General features: G+C 45.9%; 1 protein-coding gene across 10 annotated transcripts in view; it reads right to left on the bottom strand.

Moving 5' to 3' along the window:
* The window catches only part of LOC135217964 (glyoxylate reductase/hydroxypyruvate reductase-like), an 84,110-nt gene that overhangs the window by 6,577 nt on the left and 55,491 nt on the right, over nt 1-22,042 (bottom strand). For all 10 annotated transcript variants that reach the window (XM_064254081.1, XM_064254075.1, XM_064254077.1 and 7 more), the window contains exons 6-7: nt 16,820-16,992; nt 15,161-15,325 (exon numbers count right to left, since the gene is read on the bottom strand). In XM_064254081.1, coding sequence (XP_064110151.1) covers nt 15,161-15,325; nt 16,820-16,992 — 338 coding nt within the window. The remainder of the gene's footprint in view (nt 1-15,160; nt 15,326-16,819; nt 16,993-22,042) is intronic.

Below are 22,042 nucleotides of genomic sequence, written 5' to 3'. Positions count from 1 at the left end.
TATGATTTAGGACATAATATCCCCTACACAAACCAGAGGAGCCAATTCTGCAATAATCGTACTTAATCTCAGCACCATGGAGATAAACCAAAGTAAGTAAAAGATGCTAATTTCTAAGGATAGAAATTAGCATGAAAGTCCCTAACCAAAAGACCTAAGGAAAGGGGCATTACATCCCTACTCTTTGGAAGCTCCAGTTTCCACATCACTGAAGACAAAACCTTTACATCAGGATTAATCCTTTTAGTGCAATTCTAACAATCCTTACAGACAGTTCGGTGTCGAGTTCCTAAAGCCCTAGTGACTCTAGGCTAGGTAACAATACTGTTGTAGATAAGGGCCTAGCCCAAAACCATAATTTGCCACAAGCCTACAATAAGGCAAGATAATTGCCTTGTGTCAAAGCCTACCTTATGTGACTAAGATTGTTGCCCTTTCACTCTTTAGCTGTGTCTAATGCTACTGTGAAGTTTCCATAGAAACTTCTTTACATAGAGCCTGTTCTCAACAGTTCAAAGGACAACAAAACAATGAACTGAGGAACTGCATACAGATTCCAAGGTAAAGTATGTAGCAGAGACCTGGGAAACTCCACTGTAACACCCTGAAAAACATCTAGTCTTCATCCTCAGACAAGCCTATAGCCAAAGCCAACATGACCCTTTAGCCTTAAAGGCTGATACCAATAAGTTTTTCTTCGTGCTTGATAAACAACAGAAACCTAACAGTGTTTATGAACCCTGGCCACTGGTGTTGGCAGAATTGATTATAGTAGATTCTCTCCCAGCACTGATAATGGCATTACTGAGAGATCCCACCTTAAGCTAACCAGAAACATAGACCATACCACACAATCATCTGTAGCTTGTGGGATTGTAATGAAACCTTTCATCTCTCCATTGCTGCATCCACCACTGAACTGAAAAAACTGGAAACCAGCCTTCTCTGGTCACCTGGGGTAATCAACGCCAAGAAACAACTTACAAAGTTGCTCCAATACACTGATTTCCTGAAAGTTAGCAAGAGTAGGAAAGGCATTTCAGTCTAGACCTACCAAGGGACCAGCTTGGTAGCCCTGCCCAAGCCAAAAAATTGGCAAAAAGATGACTCCCCTAGTCTCAAACCAGTCCATAACAGGGGATGCCTACAGCCCACTCTCTCCCACAGCCCACTGTCTACAGTCAACCTCTGGATGTTGAGTCCCTTCCATTACAATTACTTCTCTCAGTGAGTGAGTACATTAACTAAAATTTTCACAATGAATAATTACATCCAGATAGGTAATAACTTAGGATGAGGTTGTGTTAATTTGACCAACTACAGAAAAGGGGGCAGAGCATTTTGACATAGTAGTGTTCACGCCACCTTAACCCTTGGGAGACGGTGTGATAAATCAACATGCAGCACCCCAGGCCGGCAAAACTTTGAGGTCGGCTAATTTAAGAAAATAAACATCAATGGAAAAAGGAAGATATGCAATTGCACATGGTGTAAGAAATTTTTTTTTTTAATTTTCCTACCTTCCACAAGAAGTTAAAAATAACTATTTACAATACCTTGTGGGGCCGCTTTTACAGGAAAATTCTATTTTGTAAAATTATAATTATAGCTCACACGATATCTAAACAGATAAGATATAAAATTAGTATTTGTAAATTATTTACATAAATTTACTGGGAGCGAAGATGCAATAACTTTTTGGATTTATACATGTTTTTCAAATATTTCTTTGCACTTTTCTTAGTAAAATTACATTTAAAACTGCCATACTATCATAAAAGATTTGAACTAAAACCAACAGCAACCCTTTGGTATATTCATGAGCAAATTTATAAAAAGACATCAAGTGAAACAGAGAGGCACTACATCCTCCATTGAAGTCAAGATTCCAACTAACACTCTCATGAGCCCCCAGTTGATTTTAGCCACTCTAAAAGTTGCCATTTGTGAATTTATTGGGCTATAAAAGTAATGGCACCTCTTTCCTGCCTGATTCCTCCAAATCGATGGCAAGTAATACTGTTACTCACCACGGACGAGTCACTCCGTCGTCCACCCAAAACCTGTTATTGCTACTCATGTGAGCATGTCTGTCCATTAGGGGTTAAACATAAAATTACTCTAACAGACTCACTCTATTTGAGTACACTATAATTGCCCTAAGTATATAGCATAAAAGTGTTAAATTCATTATGTACCTTTAAATAAGGTCCAGTCTGCATTTAACAAGTCTGAGAAGGGAAAAGTCTTAAAATACATACATATTTTGTTCTCAACCTAAGTCAGAACCAAAACTAGTATCTTCTATGCAAAAGCCAGCATTCCGCAACACGCAATGCTCTTACAATATCTCAGGTTACTGGGCTACCAAGAGAGGGTTTAATTGCTTCAAGAGGTTTTTACTAAGACTCAAACAGCTTTGGAAGCAAAAACTAAATCCAGCAAGGTTCCCAAAGAGAGTTACAGTGTACCAGGCACCATAATTACACCCGACCTAAGACCTCCTTTGGTCCAGGTTGTAAGCAATGTACGTCTAGTTCGTATAGTGTTACCTATAACAGGAAGACAAAGACCTAAAAACACTAAAAGCTGGAACTGACAGTATTTGGAGTAACTAAGAAACTAAGAACTTAATGAAGTTGCCTATAGAGGTGCATGCTCAGTAAATACCTCCAGCCCAACTTCAAAAGGAAGAAACTAACCACTGTCTCTGAAAACATAAGTAGTAGTTGAACCTCTTGCCAACTTGAGGATAAATCGCCAGCTCACACCTGACAAATATCACTCTAGCACAAGATGGTTATGGTGTAATCATGAACATTGGAATCATGTGGAAGCTTAGAAAACTTTAGCAAGTGGAAGTTTTAGAAGAAAATTCTTAAGAAAGAGTTCTATTTAAATTGTATTAAAGTGGCAATAGAACCCAAAATCAATCCTTCTAAGACACCAAGGCACTACTACTAGGAACATCCTATATCCCTTGGATCCTCTAAACTTTATATAAGTATCTCTCCTCCAATCATAAAATGAGAGATATAAGGTTTTATAACCGACTAATATTGCTGAAAATGCCTGCCAAATCAGTCAGACCTGTAAGTGGAAGTTAAATATGGGTAACTTTCTGTTCCAGATCACAAAGATGCCTACATTCAATTTACTAATTCTAATAGAAACTAACAAAGTAGACAATTCAGAGCCATTCTGTAAGCAGAATACTACTATTCCTATTGTTCAGTTGGTCCCTTAGCACACTGGTCCTATCCATAACAACCCAAAGAAAAGCCACACTCTTCCCTGTTTCTGTCCAAAGAAATAAACAATATGACATCATGGGAAAGCCAAAGACAGTCTCAGCTTCTCGCTAGAACCTAACTGATATTTATACTAGCCTTAAACCTTGAATGACCCTTAGCTACAGGTGACTGAAGTGAAACTGATCAAAGCAAAAGTAACGTTCCTTGACAAGACAGTTTAAACCCTCTTAATTAACTAAGAAGAGACAAAGGATCACTGCTACCAAGCCAATCAAATACGGTAAAATTACAGAGGAAAAAAAGTCAGGAGACTCCTCTTATTCTTACCCAGGTAATCCTATCAGAGAAAGGATTCTGGTGCTAGAACTGGTGCCACTAATGCCAGACCTGGCGCCCTACCAGAACGAACAGAGGAAGGGGACACTAGGCACAGATCCACACCACTTTCTGACAAGTCCCGGTTCCTTGTCACTACAAACCACAAGGGAGTATGACAGGACATGCCTAGGACAAGACAAGACAAAGCAGGGGTGTTAAGCCTTCCTCCAAAGTGGGAAATAATCCATACCTACCAAGACTCTCAGGAAGGTAGTGCAGAAAATCATACTATAATGGGTGTGATGTGTGTGTGTGTCTGTCTGTCTGTCTGTCTGTCATTCAATCACGGCCAAATGGCTGGTCAGATGGGCATGAAACTTGTCAGGATTATGGTGGGGACCCCTAAGATGGTTTGTAATGGGGTTTCATCAAACCTAACCCCCTCCTTTGTAGGGGGTTGGGGTGAGAAGGGATTCCCTGAAACGGAGCTGTTTCTGGCCGTGAAACGAGGCTGGTTATTCCCGTAGACTTAGTTACTTAGTAAATGTGGTTTTCAATGGAAACTCTAAGCACAAGATTTTTGCCCTGAGTGCAAGCGGTGGAACTGGGAAGACATACCTGATAAATGCCATAATAAATTTTCTTCGCTCGGAGAAGAAAGTCGTACTCGCCACTGCTCTTTCTGGCATTGCAGCTACCTTACTCCACAATGGTCGAACGCTTCACTCTCGCTTCAAGATTCCCATCAACATCACTCCTGAATCCACTTGCCAGGTGTCTGACCAACATGCAAGTGCACAGCTCTTCAGGATGACAGACTTGATCATAATTGATGAAGTCAGCCAAGATGACAAACTATTATTCGAATGTTTGGATCGATCATTGTGTAACATTAGGAAGAATCAAGAGTTGTTTGGAGGAATCTGCGTTCTGTTTGTTGGTGATTGGAAGTAAATTCTTCCCGTTGTGAAACGCGGAAGTCGAGCACAGATAGTCAACGCAACCTTGAAGACATCATACATCTGGAAGTCAGTAACAGAACTGAAACTATCACCCAACATGAGAGTTCGCAATTCATCTGATGCCACCTTTGCGTCCTATCTCAGAGACATAGGATCAGGGAACTGTTCATACATTGAGCCTCCGAGAAATACGATTGAAGTTCTCCTTGAATTTGTGCTAGAATCCTCTTCTGTTTCTGATATTTGCAAGTTTGTCTTTGATGGATTAAATGTGAGTTATGCGGACCCGTCGTGGCTATGTTCGCGAGCTGTAATGGCTTCAACCAATGAAGTCGTCGATAGTCTCAACGAGCACATGATCAACAACTTCCCCGGAGAAAGTTGCGAATATTTCAGCTCGGACACAATAGAAGATGAAAATTATCATCAATATCCGCAAGATTTTTTCAATAACTTAAATCCATCGGGACTGCCAGTGCACAAAATAACGTTGAAGAAGTACTGCCCAGTAATGTTGCTTCGGAATTTCGATCCTGCCAATGGACATTGCAACGGAACGAGGTACACCGTCATGGAGCTAAACTCCCACGTTATCGAAGCAGTGATAGCAACGGGCCCTCACACCGGCAAACGTCTGTTCATCCCCCGGATTCCTCTGATGCCTTCAGACAACCAGTTTTCGTTCCAGTTACGGTGCAGGCAGTTTCCCATCAACCTGGCCTTCTCATTCACTGCAAACAAGTCGCAGGGCCAGACTTTGGATCGAGTTGGCGTGTTTCTGCCGTCACTCATGTTCACGCATGGCCAACTGTATGTGGCGATGAGCAGAGCAACTGACTCTTCACAACTTGAAATTAAGTTGTGGACAAACTGATAATATTGTGTACAAAGAGGTTCTGTAGTAGGTATGTATAAAAATTGCCCTTATTTTAATATTGCTGAACAAATAGTACATATAAATTTTTCACTTCTGCACCCATATTTTATTACCCATCGTAGATGGGTAAGTTTGCAAGTAACAATAATGACAATAATGAAATCCCACAAAACTTACAGCAAGTGTACATAAAAAATTACTCCATCCTATCAAATCTAATGCCCTGAATCATTGGGAAGCTTGTTTGGAGTAACAGATCGAAGAGAAGCAGCAGAGGACCAGTTACTGAATGAGGAAGCAGATAAGACATGCATCCCTTTAATTCAAGTCTTACTAGTATTGTCCTCTATATAGTTGTCTCTACAACCTAACAAGCTCTCTCCTTTGTGATCAGTTACTGCATTTCATTCAACTACAATTCATAGTTATTCAATCATAACCTTTCCCTCAGCAAATGCATATCATGAGGGTTAATAAAACAGGAATAATGCCTATTATGACAACTCTTACCTTACAGGTTCTTACCGAACAAATATTAAAAAAATAAAAGAACAAACCAAGAGAAAATCAATTGCATCTGTTGAACTACTGAAACCAGTGACAGTAGTAGACTCATCAGCTACGAGTGTTTGTACCTATCGGTCCCCTGGTGGGGGTGGGGGAAGTAGATGAATAGAAGATGGATATTCATAGACAACAGTGTGTTCTCTCTTTATTTTCAAAAATATGTTTTAATGCCATTTAGTAACTAAGGGTGTAATTTGTTACTAAAATTTCTTCCCTGTGAGATAACATTTTCCAATTTATGGGTATTTGAATGTACTAGTACATGTTATCTATTTGCACCTGGAGAGTGCAGTCTGTGATGTTCTTCATAATATAAATGGCATGTGGCCTCAAATACTATCATTATACGTATTGCACTTTAAAAATGTATGGTTTCATATGACCTTTGGATACTGTAGAAATGAAATAGTTACTTATTTAAAATAAATTCTATAAAAATAAGTCGTCTATGCAGTATAGTAGTCCAGGCATAAATGTAACACGTTTTTTTATCTATACTGGGCTGATGATTATTTTTTTTTATTTCAAGTACAATGTTAGTCAAGTTTACTATTTTTATCATCAAACAAAGGCAATTTGTTAAGAGATACAAGCATATAATTGCTAATTACTTAGTAAGATCTTTACCTGTTTAAGGTACAAATTTAATGGTTTTGAGCGAGGCCAGTATATTCCTGGTACTTTCCAAATATATTGGGTTCACTACTATAACTGGATCATGTCAATGCATGCTTTGTTGGTTACCTGTGTAATTAATTTTTCTAATTCTCTAAATTTCTTGAACTGGTACTTTTTGTTATATTTACAATATGTGCAATTTCCATGTAATTATTTTTAATTTTATTGTATTTCCAACAAACTCTACAGTAATGGTTGAATGTAAAATGGAATTTTTGCACTTACTCCTATAGTTTACTTCATTAGCTTCACTGACTGATACGACTAAACTTGACTAGGTTGATTTTGGATAGAAGATTTAATTAACACTCCCTTTGAGACTGGGTTCTTGTTTATCAAAATTTACTGATAATTTGTTTATTTCTATTTTCTTTATTGCATTTTGTATCTGTTTTTATAAATAATGAAGGTCTAACCTCATCTGCAAGGAAAGAAAAACAAATCAGCAAGGAGGGGAGAATGATCTGGCTAATTTTGTTTTGTGCAATACAGTAGACCAATTAAATGAGACCTGATTCTGAGCGTCAGATCTTCATACCATAACAGTTATTCTTTGATGCCTCCTTTGCCCTACTAAGGAGCACCAAGAGAGTGTAAGACCATGGTACAACAGCAATGGTATATCTTCAGGTTTAAGAGCAGTTCATACTTTAGTAGTCATAACCCTGGATAAGATACTTCCACTAAATGTATAAAATATAAATGAAAGGTACTGATGTTAAATGGCACCCATATATTTAGGTGCAGTTTTGATTATACCACTTAAGTGTTTTTACCGTCCTTCAATGCAACCTTCTTGTAAATTGTATGGGCACTTACAACTGAGATAATAAATAAACTAAGATTTAATATTCATAGCTGCAAAAAATAACACTCTTGATATTTTTAACTTTCAATGAATAGCATTCTTTTCTTATGATACATTACCTTAAAAATTTTAAATTCCGATTAATCACAAACTGAGAGCTATACTACACTTATGGAACAAATGTTTTCCTTATAATGCAAAATGACAATTTGTCGAAAATTGCATTTTTCCTAACTATACAAACCTGAGGTCCTTTAACAATAGGAAGTAGCTAGCGGCAGCTGGAACGGTCGTAAGCTTCGAACAAGGGGAGAACGGTAGTTAACTGCTTGTCTGATCGTCGCGCGCCGCGCGACTGGGAGGTAAACAAATCACTTTTGCTTTTGGCCCATGCAAAATACGCAGAGTGAGGGGTGGCATGAGGAGGGACTATATGTAAAGGACCTCAGGTTTGTATAGTTAGGAAAAATGCAATTTTCGACAAATTGTCATTTGTTCCGATACGTAATACAAACCATCGGTCCTTTAACAATAGGAAGACTCACTTCTTGGTGGGAGGAATCTGAGTCTTTTGATGAACAGACTGGTGTTCGTCCATCCCTGGAATGCCTCCCTGGTCGTAAGAGCGAGGGAGGGATCCAAGCCTCTGTCCGATTGATCGGGGTGTGCACCGCAGGATCAATGGTCAGACCTCTGGGCCGAGTACTAAGAGAGAAGGCACGCGTAAGACTAATTTTTCCTGTACATGAGCAAATATAAAGTAATGGGTTTGTCTCATGTAGGCATCCACTTTCTCCCCCTTGTTGGAGAAAGTGGTGGATATACACTCCTATCTCTAGTTAAAGAGATAGGATGGAGCTCTGTTGAATAGCTTACCTGCATCTGACTCCCTTCCAGCGTGGTAACGACCGTATCCCTCTGCCCACAGGTAGAGGTAGAGAAAGATGGTGAAGAGAAGCCAGTCACTCTCTCATTCGCACATTCATTCTCCCAGTCATACCAGGAATCGATGCTGTTCTGCCTGCTCGGGTGCTGGGTAAGCTTACACAATGTGTTGAGCAGCCACCACAGGTCCCAAGGAAAAAGTATCCAAGGACTTGTGGGCAATATCCCGAAGGTAGAAGGACGTGAAGGTGGTCTGGTTGGCCCAGACACCTGCCTTCAGGACCTGCGCCACGGAGAAGTTCTTACGGAACGCTAAGGAGGGTCCGATACCTCTGACTTCGTGGGCTCTCGGTCGGAGCGTACGGATGTCGTCACTACCATCAGCCTCATACGCTCTCCTGATCACCTCACGTAGCCAGAGAGAAAGCCGTGTTCTTGGAAAACTTCTTTCTTGGTAACCCCAGTGCTAACGAAGAGGCGTCGACACTCAGGCCTGAGGTGTCGAGTTCTCTTCAGATAGCGCCGTAGCGCCCTCACAGGACAAAGCAGCATCTCATCCGCATCATTATCGGTGAAGTCCAGAAGGGAGGGGATCGTGAAAGACTCGAACCTGTCGTCAGGGATCGACGGATTCTGAGTCTTGGCTACGAAGTTCGGGACGAAATCGAGCGGTCACAGATCCCCAGCCTCTGGTGTGTTTAACATCATAAGAAAGACCATGTAGTTCCCCTACTCTCTTCGCCGATGCCAGGGCCAGCAAGAAGAGGGTCTTGAGGGTCAGATCCCTGTCTGACGACTCTCGGAGTGGCTCGAAGGGTCTTCGAGTCAAACTCCTAAGGACGAGAGTCACATCCCACGCAGGGGCCTGAGTTCCCTGGGTGGGCAAGACCTTTCGAAGCTCCTCATTAGCAAGGAGATCTCGAACGAATTCGAGATGTCCAGTCCCCTCAGTTTTAGGACGAGAGCCAGGGCGGCTCTATATCCTTTAACTGTGGGTACTGAGAGGAGCTTCTCTCGGCGAAGAAACACGAGGAAATCCGCTACCTGCTGAAGAGTGGCTCTGAGAGGAGACAGACCCTGTCTACGACACCAACCACAGAAGACGGCCCACTTCCCCTGGTACACAGCTGCAGAGGACTGTCGGACGTGTCCAGCCATCTCTGTTGCTGCGCTACGAGAAAAGCCTCTCGTTCGCAAGAGATGGTGGATAACAGCCAGCCGTGAAGTTGAAGGGACTGGACTGCTTGGTGGTACCGTTCTACGTGTGGCTGGGCTAGAAGGTTGTGCCAACTGGGTAGCTCTCTCGGTGCGTCTGCAAGAAGAGCCAGCAGGTCCGGATACCAAACGGCTTGAGGCCGTTTGGGAGCCACCAGGATCATTCTGAGATTGGGAGTGACCAGCGCTCGACTGATCACTTTCCGAATCAGACAGAAGGGAGGAAAGGCGTAGGCGAAGAGGTTGTCCCAGGGGTGTTGGAGAGCGTCCTCTGCAGCTGCCCATGGGTCCGGCACGGCTGAAAAGAAAACCTGAAGTTTCCTGTTGTGCCGGGTGGCGAACAGGTCTACGACCGGTCGCCCCCACAGGTTGAAGAGCCTTTCCGCCACGTCTTGGTGTAGAGACCATTCGGTCCCTATCACCTGATCCCGACGGCTGAGCTTGTCCGCTACTACATTCCTCTTGCCTGGAATGTAGCGTGCTGACAGCTCTATCGAGTGAGCCGTGGCCCACTCGTGCACCTGCACCGTCAACTGATGGAGCGGAAGAGACACTAGCCCCCCCTGCTTGTTGACATATGCCACTACTGTGGTGTTGTCGCACATCAACACCACTGAGTGTCCCACCAAGCGGTCCTGAAACTCTCGGAGAGCGTTGAACGCCGCCTTGAGTTCCAGGACATTGATGTGAAGGTGCTTTTCGTGATGGTCCCACACACCTGCAGTCAGCAACTCCTCCAGGTGTGCGCCCCATCCCTCGGTCGATGCGTCTGAGAACAGAAGCATCTCCGGGGGGGGAGTGCGTATGGGCACTCCTCTTAAGAGGTTCTTGTCGTCGAGCCACCAGGCTAGGTCCTGCCTCACCTTGTCCGTGAGAGCCACGGGAAAGTAAGGAGGATCCTTGGCCTGAGACCAACTCTCCCTTAGCCTCCAACTCTCCCTTAGCCTCCACTGGAGAGACCGCAGGTGAAGACGCCCGTGAGGGACTAACTTCTCGAGTGACGACAGATGGCCAATCACGACTTGCCATTGCTGTGCTGCCTGTTCCTGCCGAGACAGGAACCGGCCGGCTGCCTCCCTGAATTTGCTGATACGCAAGTCTGCGGGAAACCTGCCCTGCTATCGTGTCTATCAGCATACCCAGGTACTTCATCTTCTGCTTGGGTTCGAGATCGGACTTCTCGTAGTTTATCACGATCCCCAGATCGCGACAAAACTTGAGGAGTCGATCTCTGTCCTGTAGCAACTGCGAGCGGGAGCTCGCCAGGACTAGCCAATCGTCGAGATACCTCAGAAGACGTATCCCGTGCGAATGGGCCCAAGCTGACACCAGAGTGAACACTCGCGTGAACACCTGTGGGGCGGTTGAGAGACCGAAACAAAGTGCCCTGAATTGGTACACCGTCCCGTCGAAGATGAAGCGGAGGTACTTTCTGGAGGACTGATGGATGGGTATTTGAAAATACGCGTCCTTCAAGTCCACTGAAAGCATGAAATCGTTCCCCCTGATCGAGTCGAGCACCGAGCGTGCCGACTCCATCGTGAACCGCGTCGTGCGAACGAAGCGGTTCAGGGGAGAGAGGTCTATCACCGGACGCCAGCCCCCCGATGCCTTCTCCACTAGGAAGAGGCGGCTGTAAAAGCCCGGTGACTGGTCCTACCACGATTTCTACAGCTCGTTTCGCCAGCATGGTCTTGATCTCCTGTCGAAGAGCGTTGTCCTTTGCTGATCCCCGGACATAGGTCTGTAGATGGACCGGTTTGGAGATGAGGGGGGGCCGAGACTCGAAGGGTAGTAGATACCCCTCCCGAAGGACGTCTACTATCCAGTTCTCGGCGCCGTTCGCTGCCAAGTCGCCCAATGGCTCGCCAGGCACCCCCCACTTCCGGCAGCAGGTGAGGGGGAACGCCGTCCCTAGCGTTTCCCTCCTCGTTTCGACTTCTTTCCACCACCTCCTCCGGGAAAGGAGGGTTGGGAGGAGGGCTGGTTACGGCCTCCTCTAGCAGAAGTTGAAACAGCAGGAGTCTTCGCACGGGGCTTGGACGGTGCAAACCGTCTTCGCCGCCGTGAAGCGCTAGCCAAGCTCTTTGGTTTGGCCGCAGTCGCTCGAGATTGCCCAGTAACCTTCGAGACTGCCTGGTGAACTAAGCGGTCACTGTCGTCAGTGCGCCGCCTTTCCACCGCAGCGTCCACCATCTCTCCGGGAAAGAGAGCTGGGGAACTCCTAATGGGTCCATTTCGAAGCCCGAGTGCCGCCTCACGCCCGGCCCCCTTGGTCACTCGGGTAAGGACTGCGTCCCTACGTCGAAGAACCAAGTTGGCCCACAGGTTAGCAGTCTGATGGGCGAGGTAAGAGATCGCTCTTCCTCCAGACTGGCACAGTCTCCTAAAAGAAGCGTCGTCTTCGAGAGCAGAACTCCCGGAGCCCGGCCGCTACTTTGGATATTGTGAGGGACCACAAATCCAACCAGGAGACTGCCTGGAACGCTGCCATAGCGGTAGATTCCAGGGCAAGTGCCTCCTGCTGCGAGAACCATAGGTTCTCCGACAGGAGCTGCTGCAGGGACACACCTGGAGTCAGCCTCGCTAACTCCGGGTTAACCTGTTTAGGCAGTATCGGGTCTTCCGAAGGCACGTAGAATCGCCTCTGACGCTGTAGAGGGGGAGGAAGCAGCTTAGAAGACCGTCCGGATTTTAGCGAGTCCTCCCGTCCTGAGACGAGATTCTCCACCTGATCCAGGACTGAGTCTGCAAGCTCTGATCGCGGTAACCCCACCATCATTTTGGGTTCCCTCTTGGGACCCCAAAATGATTCGAGCCGGGACGTGGGCTCTGCCGGTGGTAGCGGCGATCCTTCCGCAAGGTCATTATGCTGACGAATCAGCTTAATGACTTCTGCAAAGTTCCTCTGTATCTCGGGAGTTACTGCGTCTTGTGGAGTAGGACCGTCCAGTCCCTCCAGCAAGAACAGGTCCCGCGATACTCCTCCTTCAGAAGGAGGAACAGCGACAGACCCCTGACGGTCGCCTCCAACTACTTGAGCGTATGTTCTGGTCGGTCCTAAAACCGTGCCTGAGCCATACGGCGTCATAGCTGGGTCACGAGCGGCGCACCTCTCGTGATCACTCCTCGGTACCTCGCTCCTCCCGGTATAGCCCGAGGAGGTTGAAGGTACGGGAGAGGCAGACCTGACGCTCCCCCCTCACTCGCTGGCAGGACCAGCGTGCGTGGAGGGCTGCTGCTGATCGTCAACCCGCGGTGGCGATCGAGCAGCAGGCCTAGCCTTGCCGCTCGCCTGGGGCGATAGGCTCGGCTGAGAACGTCGAGACCGATCTCTAGCGTCAGGCGAGCTGCCGCTGGTCACCGTCTCCGCCCGGTCCCTACGGGAGCGGCGGTCAGGTGACCTGCTAGGCTCTCTGTCGCGTCGAGACCGGCCAGCGTCCTCTCGGCGCGTCGAGCCGCTGGTACCAGCCGTGGCTGGTACCGGCGGCCGCGGGGACCCCTTCCTCGCCTCAACCCGTGGCTGGTCAGCGACCGTCACGTCAGCCCGAGCAGCCAGTTGATCGCTACGAGAGCGTCCACTGGCCTGGCGAGAGTCGTGTGCACGACTCTCGCCAGTCTTCTGCTCCGCGCCGCTGTCTTGACGGCGAGCGAGCTCGGACGTCAAGACTTTGGCTGGACGGTCTCCCGTGGAAGAGCGTCCACTCGGTACTTCTCGCGAAACGAGAAGCTGGCCCTGATGACGGAAACCTGGTTTAGCGGCAGAACCGCTAGCACCAGGTGAGGACGCACCAGCCGAGGCTGGTGCACCTCTGGTCCCCGTCGTCTTCTTCTTTGCAGAAGAAGAGACGGGCCCCGTTCCCGAAGGAACAGGAGGACCAGCAGAAGAGCTCCCCGACTCGCCTGAGCGAGCCGGGCCCTTAGAAGATCCCGAAGGAGTCTTCTTAGGGGGGGAGGAGGCAGCCTTCTTCTTCTTCGGCTGTTTAGCCTTAGAAGTCGAAGGGGAAGAGGAGGCAGCAGACGACGAAGAAGACGACGAAGACGACGACGACACCTTCCTCTTCTTCCTCTTCTTCTTCGCCAGGCTCCGCAGGACAGACGTCAGGTCTTCCATCCAGGAGGGAGCCGGGGCAGTTGCCGAAGCAACAGGGCCCGACTGCACCTGTCCGGAAAGACCTGAGACTGTGACAGCACCACCAACAGCAGGAACAACAGGAACAGGTCCAGGAACAGCAGGAACAGCAGGAACAGCAGGAACATCATGCGCGTTATCTGAAAGGGAATGAGCAGCAGGGACAGCAACAGGTACGGCAGGCACGGCAGGTACCACAGGAGAGCCAGGCGTCCTGTCGGCAGCTACCGTCATCCTCGGCACTGGCGGCAGGTCCAGGGGGGTACTCTTGGGGCAGCGGAAGTCCGGGGTCGGCAATACAAAGAACCCAGGTGGCGGTGGCACCGTCCTCTTTGGTACGGCAGCAATCGGTTTTTGAATTGCAGCCGTGGGTGTCACCGACATTACATGTGGTGTATACACCAAGTGCGGTGGCATCTCATATGCTGGTGTAGATATTGTGGTGGTAGTAGTGGTTACCGTACCATGAGTGACCACTGCCGACCCCGCCAACCGCTGAATCAACCCCTGTATGCTAGGCACTCCCTGCAGTCCCAGCGACTCCCACACCTGTCCCAGGTCGTCCTTCGCTGATGGCACACCTGTGGAAGCAACAGTCGGGTTAGTTAGAGGGGTTTCCTCACGCCTGGGGGGAGAAGAACCCCACCCAGAGCGGACGGAAGACCCCGAGTACAACTGGACGTCCGGGTAGCGGGCGCCCTCCTCCACACTCGACGGATCGAGAGAGGAGAAGGACTCCGCTACCCCCCCCGCAGGGGAAGGCGCGAAACGTGGGGGCTGGCCGGGGGGCAGGAAAGAAGACGAAGTGTCCGTTACCAAAGGAGTCACTGGACTTTCCGATGACTTCTTTGGCGGCCTAAGTCTCTTCCTGCCCTCGTACAGAACCCACTGCGCCTCGGACCAATGCATACATGTTACACATGGCTCGTTGCGGGAGCATTCTCGCCCCCGACAACGAGTACAAACCTCGTGTGGATCCACATCCACAAATGATCTGAATCCGCCGCATCTACGCCCCTCCAGCCCGGGACACACTCTACGGGCGACTGGGGGGCGCGGCGAAATCTCCATTTCTTGATCACTCATTATTCAATGAACAAAAGAAATGCCAAAGTACTTACAAACATATACTCTCAATCACACTAGGAAAAAGAGGGCTGATACTCAAAGCAAACGACAAAGCGGGCAGAGCGATGACGAGCACGTCCTATCCACACACGGCCGAAAGCAAAAGTGGTTTGTTTACCTCCGACGATCGGACAAGCAGTTAACTACCGTTCTCCCCTTGTTCGAAGCTTACGACCGTTCCAGCTGCCGCTAGCTACTTCCTATTGTTAAAGGACCGATGGTTTGTATTACGTATCGGAACAAATATTTTTTACATTTAAAACAACTTTTGTTTTCTCTTCTTTTTACTAAAATAACTGAGATAAACAGTAAAACTAATACAAAAATTTAACTAACCTCCACGAGCAGTATTTACAATAATAGAAGAGTTCTTCATTTTTGCAAAAGCATCTTCATTGAAAATTTCCCGAGTTTCATCAGTAAGAGCACATGTTATTATTATGAAGTCTGATTCCTTCAACAGCTCATCAAAGGACACATGTGATGCACCAAGTTCATTACCTGTAGTAAATTAAACACGGGTCAGGCAAAAATTAAAACTACAAGTCACGTAAATTAAAAACACAGATACTTGAAAGTTAATCACCTACTTTGCAGTACCAAAATAAGAAATTAGTAAATCACATACGTATACAGCGGCACCTCAATTTAACAGGCCTCAACTTAGCAGATTTCATTACTTAACCAACATGTCAGTGCCTGATAAAAGTAAAAAAAATTTTTCACTTAGTGGAAAGTCCAATAATCTTATAGTTGACTAAGCGCACCCAAGCAGATGACATCTCATCATGAGCAGATAATCCACTAAGTATGCTAGGGGTATCACACGGTGAACAAACAAACACACACATGATTGAGGCTTTCCTGTTTGGGTCTGTGAAGGTGGACAGTGAATGAGTGAACAAACACATGCAAGCAACGAAAAATCTGGGTGCCCGTGAGAATGGACAGTGAATGAACGAATGACAACACGCACACAACCAACATTTTCCTGGGTGCACCTGTGAAAATGGAAGAACGAACGAATGGACACAAGACCAATACTTTCCTGGGTATGCCTGTTTGGGGAGACGAAGAATGAACATACACACACACATGATGATGCTTTACTTTTTGTTCCTGTGAAGGTAGAAGGTGAACAAATGCATGCACACACATGACTGAAGATTTCTTGTTTGAACATGTGAGTATGGGTCCTTTTTCCAGGGTAAGTCACCCAGCGTGCCCCACTATGTATTTGCATGCTGTAGTTGGTCATTCAGTGTCAGTTGTCAGCCAGTGAAGAAATTGCGATCTGTTATTAATATGAATTTTGTGTTTACTTTCACAAAGAAAATATGTGCTCTTTACCTTTTGAATATGTCTCGCTAAAATGTAAAATTTTATGACAATTTAATGTCCTCATAGTATATTGTCAAATTTACGTGTAACATTTTTTTTTTTTTAAGTGAGAGTGTCACTCTTTGTTCTTCTCGCAGTCACGTACCTGTATACAGGGTATAAGCACACGCAATCACATTACATTGGGCTACACACTTGAACGTGTTTGCTTGCCTGTTGCGTACTCTCTCTCTCTCTCTCTCTCTCTCTCTCTCTCTCTCTCTCTCTCTCTCTCTCTCTCTCTCTCTCTCTTTTTGTATTATTTTTATCGACAGAGTATAAAAAAATCTGTGGTTATTCTTAAAGTAGAAATAATGTTGATGTTTTTTATATTGCAGGTTTTCCAAATGTTTCTCAGAATTTGAATATAATATGTAATTCAGTATTTTAAATTGAATGATAATAAAATACAAATGGGATAGGCTGTATGTAATGTGCTGTACTGAATATGAAATTACGCTACACTATAAACTATGGGAGTTAGCCCCATGGTACCCAATCGTGTAGGTCATTGCCAGTTTTCATTACTTAGCAGAATGGGCTGACCCTAAGTTGAGGTGCCACTGTATAAAAAAATCTCTTATTAACCAGGGCTCAACTGAAGTAAATACTTGCCTTCCTTCTTAGGAGAACGACTTGTATAAATGAATCTCTTAACACCAAACCCTAGGAGACGTCTTACGACAGCTTGTCCTATTCTTCCAAAGCCAAATACTCCTACTGTGGATCCACTAAGTCCCCATCCATTCATCCACAGCGGTGACCAAGCACATTTTCCCCAACCACCACTAAAATGTTTAAAAGTTGGAAATGTAACTATCAACTGTGGTCTCATTAAATTACAATAAATCTATTAAAATAAGATTTCACTTCCAAATATAATAAATTATTTTAACATTTCATTTATTGTAGCCCATAACAAATTTATTTGTTCCATAACAAACCAAAAACTTATACAGCCATTTTGAGTGCCACAATGTTTCAAAAAAAACCTTCTCTTGATGAAGAGGAGCAGGAGCCATTAAAAGATGAGCAATGCACAAGCCAAGTAGGTTTCATAGGTCTCAGCTAACAACCAAGCTTATCCTTCATTTGGCTGTATGTGCACATAAATGTTCCCAGACTATCTAGATGGAATTTTTTCATACTTCTAACTCTTTCATTTTTCTTGTTTTCATACTAAATATGAAATTTTCATTATTAAAAATGAAGTTTTATTGTATACGTACTTACCGAACAATTATAGAGCCGTGATTTCCACGAGCGGCAGGATACTAAATTCAAATTTAGCGCGTCGGCGTCGCCAACACTGGTGGTGATGACGTCATCTCCCTCCACTCGCGGGAGAACCAGGTACAACTGCCCAGGTGAATCCAATTCTTTCTGCCCGTCCGTCCACCTAAGGGGAGGAGGGTGGGTATAATCATAATTGTTCGGTAAGTATACAATAAAACTTCATTTTAATAATGAAAATTTCATTTTTATTGTAGTGTCTTACCGAACAATTATAGAGCTGATTACACATTTATGGGAAGGTGGGATTCAGTGGACCACTAGTATTTTTAAATGGTTACATTTATTGCAATACCAGTAAACACTCAAGGTGTCTGTTGTACCTTACCTTGTAAGAGAGCTACAGCAGACTGTTACTGCCTCTGGTCGGTGCTCTTCTTACTATTGTAGAGGAATTGGAATTTGACCAAAGTTAGCCTCTACAGGAGTGGAATCCTTCCGTAGTTCAAGCAAGTCAAGGCTGACTGACGGAGGATAGTAACAACAAAGATTGCCTTGCCCTGGGCTAAGACCAGAAATTCAATCATACAAAACATTTGTCACCAACACCAGATTTAAAAACATATATACCCAACCATTGTAAAATCTGACCTAACAGACTGTGAGAGTATCCCAGGTACTCAGTACCCCCAGCTTCCCTTGAACTCGACAACCTATTCAAGGTGAAACAGTTAGCATAGAGGTGACGACCCCTGTGCCGTTTCTCCCAACACCATGCCAGAAACCGCCACCGGACCTAACGTTTTACAATTCTCGAAAACCGTTTCTATCTCTTTGAGATAATGACTCGCAAAAACCGAATTCGATCTCCAGAACGTGCTCTGAAGAATCGAAGCTAAAGATAAATTCTTTCTGAATGCTAAAGAAGTTGCCACTGCTCTAACCTCGTGAGCTTTAACTCTCAGAACGGAAAGATTGTCGTTCTCGGACTGCGAGTGAGCTTCCCTGATAAGCTCTCTAATAAAGAACGATATAGCATTCTTAGAAAGAGGACGAGAGGGATTTTGAACCGAGGTCCAGAGCTTAGAAGATTGTCCTCTAATACCCTTAGTGGCAAACAGATACTGCTTAATAGCCCTGACTGGACATAAGAGCCTTTCCTCCTCCTCATGTCCAACCAAATCAGATAAGTTCCTTACCACAAAACTCCTCGGCCAAGGATTAGAAGGATTCTCATTTTTGGCTAGAAAGGTCAAAGATACCGAAAATACAGCATTGCCTTGAGAGAAACCGACTCTTTTGTCTATAGCGTGCAATTCGCTGACACGCTTAGCAGAAGCTAGTGCAATAAGAAAGAGTGCCTTCTTAGTCAAGTTCCTGAGTGAAGCCGACATCAAAGGCTCAACGGTGGCCCCATGAGGAACTTAAGCACCACATCTAAGTTCCAAGCCACTGTATCTTGCGGGAGCTTAGTGGTTTCGAAAGACCTAATGAGGTCCGACAGATCTGAATTGGAGGAAATATCCAAACCTCGATGTCGAAAAACCGAAGAGAGCATGGCTCTATATCCTCTGATCGTCGAAGGAGCCAGTTTCTTAGAGTTCCTAAGAAATAGAAGAAAATCTGCTATTTCTGTTAAAGAGGTCGCAGAAGTAGAGACTTTAGCACTTCTACACCACTCTCTGAAGATTCTCCACTTCCCTTGATAGAGTTTGTTAGAAGACTCTCTCCTACAACGAGCGATAGCTTCTGCAGCTCTTCTTGAAAATCCTTTCGCTCTGACAAGATTCCGGACAGTCTGAACCCTGTCAGAGCTAGAGCGGACAAGTTTTGGTGGAACCTCTTGAAGTGAGGTTGTTTGAGAAGCCACTTCTCTGGAGGAAGAAGTCTGGGGAAGTCTACTAACAACTGGAGAAGGTCCGGGAACCACTCTTTCCTGGGCAAAAGGGAGCGATTAACGTTAGTGTTACATTGCTGTGCGACATGAACTTGTTCAGCACCTCTCTTATTAGACGAACGGAGGGAATGCATAAGCTTCCAGACCCGACCAATCCAACAGCATTGCGTCCACCGACCAAGCTAGAGGATCTGGGACTGGCGAACAAAAGAGAGGAAGACGGTTGTTCCTTGATGTCGCGAACAGGTCTATTGACGGTCGTCCCCAAAGGCGCCAAAGTTTCTGACAAATCTTGTTGTCCAAAGTCCACTCCAGAGGTAACACTTGCTGTTGACGACTTAACTCGTCCGCCAGGACGTTCATCTTTCCCGGAACAAATCTCGGGACTAGCTGAACCTTCGCTTCGTTTGACCACAGGAGGAGATCCTTGGCTACTTCGTACAGAGAGAAAGACTGAGTCCCCCCCTGTTTCCGCACGTACGAGAGAGCTGTGGAGTTGTCGGAATGCACTGCCACTACTCGACCTTCTACTAAGCTCCGAAACTGTCTGAGCCCCAAGAAAATTGCTAACAGTTCCTTTACATTTATGTGGAACTTCTTCTCCTTCTCCGACCAAGCTCCTGAAGTCCGTTGATTTCCCAGTAGGGCTCCCCAACCTGTGTTCGATGCGTCGGAAAAGAACTGTAGGTTCGGGAGGATGGGTCGTAAATCTAACCCTTCTTCCAACCTTGCTCGAGAGAGCCACCACCTTAGGTCCTCTTTTATTTGATCTGTGACAGGAAAGGTAATCGAGTCTGGTTGTGTCTTCCTGCACCAAGAGGCTCTCAGGAAAAACTGCAGAGGTCTCATGTGCAGTCTTACCCAACGTCACAAATTTCTCCACTGACGTCAATTTGCCCAGGAGCCTCATCCACTGATTGGCAGAACTTACCTTTTTGTCCAAGAACTCCTGAACTGTCTCCAGACAGCCTTGAACCCTCTTCGGGACAGAAAAGCCCGAAAAACTTGAGCATTCAGAATCATCCCCAAATAAAGGATGCTCTGAGATGGAACCAACTGGGACTTCTGTTTGTTGACCAGAATTCCTAACTTTCTGGCAAGATCCAGAGTTGTTCCAAGGTCCTTCATGCACCGACTCTCTGATTCCGACCGGAGAAGCCAATCGTCCAGATAGAGGGAGATTCTTACTCCTAATATGTGCAGCCAGCTTCCTATCGGGGATAGAACCCTGGTGAAAACTTGAGGAGCGGTCGCTAGTCCGAAGCAAAGCGCCCGAAACTGAAACACCTTGCCTTCGAACATGAACCTCAGGTACTTCCGAGATTCGCGATGTATCGGAATGTGAAAATAAGCGTCTTGCATGTCCAGAGAGACCATCCAATCCCCCTGTCTGATGGACTCCAGAACCGACCGAGTGGTCTCCATATGAAATTTTGTTTTCTGGACATGCAAGTTCAGGGCGCTCACATCCAAAACCGGCCTCCAGCCCCCTGATGACTTGGGAACTACAAAAAGGCGATTGTAAAAGCCTGGAGGAAATCCCCTTCTATCTGTTCTATCGCTTCTTTGAGAACAAGCGCTTCCACTTCTGCGGCTAGCGCCAGAAATTTGTCTGAGCCCGGAGAGTATGCCTGGAATGGAATTGGCACAGATGAGAGCGAGGGAGGTGAAACGAGAGGAATACGATAGCCGAACTTGAGTACTTGCACTACCCAGGCTTCTGCTCCTCTGTTTTCCCATTCCTCCCAAAACAGCGCCAGCCTGGCTCCCACTGGTGCATGAAGAACCGAGCTTTCATTTGGAAGGTTTGTTAACCTTGGCCGAGGCCTTAACCTGAGGTCGCAAATTCGACTTCGGCCGAAAGAAGCGCTTGGGTTTTCTCCCTCGAAAAGGCGCTTGGGGGGCAGAGGAGAAACCGAAGGAACAGTCTCCACAGGAGCTTTAGGTCTCTTAGTAGACTGTGCCAGTAAATCCGAAGTAGATTTCTTATCTAGCGCAGACGAAATTGACAACACTACATCGTCTGGAAAGAGGTTATCTTTCACAAAAGGAGCAAACAAGAGAGCAGACTTTCTGTTGGACGTAACCCTTTTAGAAGCAAAGGAGCACCAAAGTTGCTTTTTCTTAAGGGTACCAAAGGCGATGAGCGAAGCTAACTCATCACATCCATCCCTAATGGATTTGTCCGCACAGGACAGAACACCAATCCAATCCTCCGCTAACTCCTGAGAAAGAGAAGGACAGTCTTCGATCTTGGCCGCTAAAGCGCCAATAGTCCAATCAAGGAAGCTAAAGACTTCCAAAAGTTTAAATTGATTCTTTACAACGTGGTCCAACTCGGGCGCTGTAAAGAAAACTTTCGCTGCGGCGAAAGCAGATCTTCTAGAGGAGTCGATTAAACTGGAGAAGTCTCCCTGGGAGGAGGCAGAAACTCCCAGAGAAGGAGCTTCCCCAGTTACATAAAACCTATACCTCTTACGAAGCAACTTAGAGGGAGGGTAAGCAAAAAGAGCCTTCCCTAAGTCTCTTTTCATAGACATCCATTTCTCCGTCTCTTTCAACGAATGTCTAACCGCTTTAGATAGAACAAGTTTTGGGAGGAGAGGGTCTGAAGTTTCCTCCTCATCAAAAAAGTCGAAGTTGGAGAGCGCGGGGCCGCTTTCTCAAAATAATCTGGATAAGATACCAGAAGAAATCTAAGGAGACGT

This window comes from Macrobrachium nipponense, chromosome 9, assembly GCF_015104395.2.
Source record: "Macrobrachium nipponense isolate FS-2020 chromosome 9, ASM1510439v2, whole genome shotgun sequence".
NCBI lineage: Eukaryota > Metazoa > Arthropoda > Malacostraca > Decapoda > Palaemonidae > Macrobrachium > Macrobrachium nipponense.
Note: the sequence above shows the minus strand (reverse complement) of the source record. Positions and strands in the feature narration are given on the sequence as shown.